General features: G+C 33.0%; 3 protein-coding genes across 3 annotated transcripts; 2 read left to right on the forward strand and 1 right to left on the reverse strand.

Annotated features, from left to right (window-relative positions):
* The first annotated feature begins 1729 nt into the window (after positions 1 to 1729).
* LOC129921288 (general transcription factor IIH subunit 5) lies at positions 1730 to 2859 on the forward strand. Its single transcript, XM_056003041.1, has 2 exons — positions 1730 to 1867; positions 2673 to 2859. Exons 1-2 carry the CDS (start codon positions 1833 to 1835, stop codon positions 2857 to 2859), a joined length of 222 nt encoding a protein of 73 aa, XP_055859016.1. The 5' UTR covers positions 1730 to 1832.
* LOC129921286 (meiotic nuclear division protein 1 homolog) lies at positions 1881 to 2677 on the reverse strand. The gene is made up of 3 exons (XM_056003039.1): positions 2403 to 2677; positions 2088 to 2340; positions 1881 to 2031 (listed from the first exon to the last, which is right to left on the reverse strand). The coding sequence occupies exons 1-3, from the start codon at positions 2627 to 2629 to the stop codon at positions 1891 to 1893; spliced, it is 621 nt and encodes a 206-aa protein (XP_055859014.1). The 5' UTR covers positions 2630 to 2677; the 3' UTR covers positions 1881 to 1890.
* Positions 2860 to 2894: 35 nt separating the features above from the next.
* LOC129921287 (zinc finger HIT domain-containing protein 1) lies at positions 2895 to 3396 on the forward strand. Its single transcript, XM_056003040.1, has one exon. It carries the CDS (start codon positions 2895 to 2897, stop codon positions 3354 to 3356), a length of 462 nt encoding a protein of 153 aa, XP_055859015.1. The 3' UTR covers positions 3357 to 3396.
* The last annotated feature ends 471 nt before the right edge of the window (positions 3397 to 3867 follow it).

Raw genomic sequence — 3867 nt, forward strand, 5'->3', positions numbered from 1 at the left:
ATTATATATAACATTCCATTAGTTTTTAGTAAGTCTATTAATAATAACACTGGTCAACAAAATTTAACTTTTTTTTGCCACAAGAACCAAAATATACTTTTCTTGTAGTTTTTGGGGTGCTGAATCCGAATCTGAAGTCAGAAAAATTTGATTGGCCTCTGTTTTTGCAATAATACCGTTATAAAATGCTAAAAAACGTCATTTTGGCTGTTTTCGAGGTTCTGTTTTTATGTGGGGTAATTCATTATAAACAAATTTGTAACGGTTATTATAAGAACAGATATTCTTCTTTCAAAAACTGTTTAAATTTTCCCGGTATCTCTTTTATTGCTCGAGATATCTTAAGTTTCATTTAATAAGTCAAAGAGAAACTAAACTTAATCTGAAGTTTAAGTCACTGGTCACAGAATTTTTGCCACAAGAACCAAAATATACTTTTCTGAAGGTTTTTGAGTTGCTGAACTCAAATCCGCAATCGGAAAAATTCTATTAGCCTCCGTTCTTGAATTATAACCGTTATAAAAAAAACCCTTTTTTGCATTTTATAACGGTAATATTTTAAGAACGAAGGCTAATTGAATTTTTCTGATTCTGGATTCAAGTTCAGCAGCCCAAAAACCTTCAGAAAAGTATATTTTGATTCTTGTGGCAAAAAAAGTTTAATTTGGTTGGCCAGTGTTGTTTCTGATTCAAAGACCGCTACTTAAATTTTAAATATCTCGGGCAATAAAAGAGATATCGGAAAGATTTAAACATTTTTTGAAAGAATAAAACTAGCTCTTATAGGCACCGTTACAAATTTATTCACAATTAATTACTCCACATAAAAACATAACCTCGAAAACAGCCAAAATGACGTTTTTTGACATTTTCTAACGGTAATATTTCAAAAACGAAGGCCAATCAAATTTTTCTGACTTCAGATTCGGATTCAGCACCCCGAAAACTACTAGAAAAGTATATTTTGGTTCTTGTGGCAAAAACCTTGTTGACCAGTGTAATTTTAAAAGTATATAATTTTTTTACCACACCCAGGAATCGAACTCCGTATCTGCTTGGTGGTAGTCCACCACTCCACCCGCTCGGCCATCATAGTATATTTATTAATGAAATCAAAAACTTAATCAGTTCAAATAGCAAAAAAATGTCCGAGCTAAATTATTCAATGTCAAAACCAAAAAGTGTCCGAGCTAGATTATTTAATATCAAAACCAAAAATCAAATACAAAACTTGGTAATTTCTGTAAAGCTTCTATAAATTCATTAAACAGGCTTATCCGAAAAACAAGTTTTTTTCGTTTAAGTTTATTTAACAGTATTTAAACAACTTATTAGAAGTTTTTAAACAAGTCCGAACTTCTATAAGCAGTTTAATTCAGAAGCAAGCTCAATACAAGCTGTATAGAAAGTAGATCCTGCGAGATTTCAATTTATAGAAGCTGTTGTGCTAGTTGGGTAGTTTAATATGTAATGTGTAATGTAATGACCTAGAACCTGTGCTAGAACTCAAAACTACCAGCGAATTCAGAAGATAAAAGTTGCTGAACCACGGATTAAATATTTGTACAACTGGCCCTAAGTCCTGTTCTTATGGATCAATGACCAAACACCAACTTATTTGGAATTTTTATTTTGAAACACCCTATCAAAATAAGTAAAACGCCCTCTCGATTCAAATAGAAATACTAATACAAATTTGACATTACCTGTCAACTCAATTGTCATTTTTGAGTGTTTTTTTCTATTATTTGAGTTCCAATATTTTAAATCACCCGCTCACAGTTTTCTTTTTAACAAATTAAACAAAAAAATAATATGAAATATTACAAAAAATGGTAAATGTTATGAAAGGTGTTCTTGTTCAATGGTAAGCATAAATATATATACATTTTATTCTTGTAAATAATCTAAATCTTCTGGTATTCCAAATCCTTTGTCCAATTCTTTATCCTCTTTGCCAAATTTTGTCTTACACCATGATTTGATATAGAATATGTTGTCTGTCCAGCGATTTGCCGCTTCAAATAGTTTCTACAAATAAATCAAATGCATAGAATCATTTTCTGTATTTGTTAATTGAATTATACCTTTATTTCATCTTCTTTTGCTGCCAATAATTCTGGATCATTTTCCCCCAAACTATTCAGTTCCTTTTCCAATTCGGTCTTTTCAACTTTTAGTAAAGTTACTTCGTTCTGAATTTTTGTCACTTCGTCAATGTTTTCCAAAGCTTCAGATGCCTTTTTTAGAGACTCTTCAAGTTCTTTGACTTTCTGACCAGCTTCCACATTCGCAAACTCTGTTTCTCGAAGTCTGCTCCTTAAATCATTGATTGACTTTCTGTAGGAACAAAATTATATTTTCGAATTCATTATTTTAAGATAAAATAAATAAATACTCACTTTGGAAAAGCCCAATAGTAAACGCTTGTTCCAATTTTCTCAGAATCAATAATTCCATCATCGGCCAACTCGGTCACAACTCCTTTAACCGATTGCTGAGTGATTCCCTTCTCTTTGGGAGCAATTTTCTCCAAATCTTTCAATTGAAACACATCCTGTGATTCATGGAAGAGTTCTAACATTTTTGTGCGCTTCTCCTCAGCACTTAGAGGTTTCTTTTTTGACATACTGTATGTTTTTTAATCTTTTATTTCGTGTGTCTCCTTTCAGCGATCCTGCAATGAAACAATTTCTTCTTCATTTGGATGAAAAACTAGCTCTGGGAAGAAAATTTATTATTCAAGACTTGGACGAAGGTCATTTATTTATATCAACTGATATTGTTGAAACTTTACAAGCTCGTGTTGATGATTTAATGGATAAAATTAGTTTTCCATTGCATGAAAAGGATCCATAAATTAATTTAAAATAAACAAAACAAAAAATTTAAAGATGACTGGACGTGAATCGAATAGAATTAAAGATGCAGATAAAAAGCGTGTTCTTGATGAAGCTGCTAGAGAACGTCGTGCTAGAAAGGCTCTTGAAGCACTCGAGCAGGACAATTTCCATGAAGATCCACATGCCGATTTGGTGATGTCAAAGAAATTGCCCAAATTCCAAGATAGTCTAAAGAGTCCTAAAGAAAAGAAACCCAAACGGAAAGCACTTGAATCGAAAGCTAAATATAAAAAATCTTTACAACAGTTATTGGAGGAGGAGAAACAACTTAGACCAGATGGACCTAATTGGTTTACAGCACAGGCAAAACCATCAAAATATCCACCACGACACTTTTGTGCAGTTTGTGGAGTTTTTTCTAAATATAGTTGTACAGCTTGTGGCACGAGGTATTGTTCCATTCGTTGTCTGCATACTCATCAGGAAACACGCTGTCTCAAATGGACTGCATAAATTTAGCATGTAAAGTTATTTAAGTTGAAATAAATATTTTTTTCTTATTCCTAAAATTTTGTTTGAACTTAACATATAAACAGTTTTTGCCAAGATGTTTTATATTTTGAGAATGTAAACAAATATGTTCAGGGGAAGGATGAAGAGAATATCCTGCAAAAGAAAAAAGCGTTTAATTGCTTTCGTGACAATTGCTTAAATTGTCTGTCGAGCAAAAACCCGACAAAAGACTAGCAAGTTAGGAACCCATTAGTCGAACCACTCGGAGCTTATAATCAGCCCTAGCGAGGTAATCCGTCGGAGCGGATTTTGTCCGATTTCATCCGAATCGGACAGTTTTTACCTGTCGGAAACACACCTCGAAGCATATTTCGTAAAATATCGGAGAATTTCCGCTCCGACGGATTACCTCGCTATGGCTGAATGATTAGGGATTGACTTTGACGTCCGTTTTCAAATCATTTGAACGTTTCAAGTCAATAGGCAGCAGCGGAAGAATATCCTAGATGAG

Source organism: Episyrphus balteatus, chromosome 1 (genome assembly GCF_945859705.1).
Source record: "Episyrphus balteatus chromosome 1, idEpiBalt1.1, whole genome shotgun sequence".
NCBI classification, from domain to species: Eukaryota; Metazoa; Arthropoda; class Insecta; order Diptera; family Syrphidae; genus Episyrphus; species Episyrphus balteatus.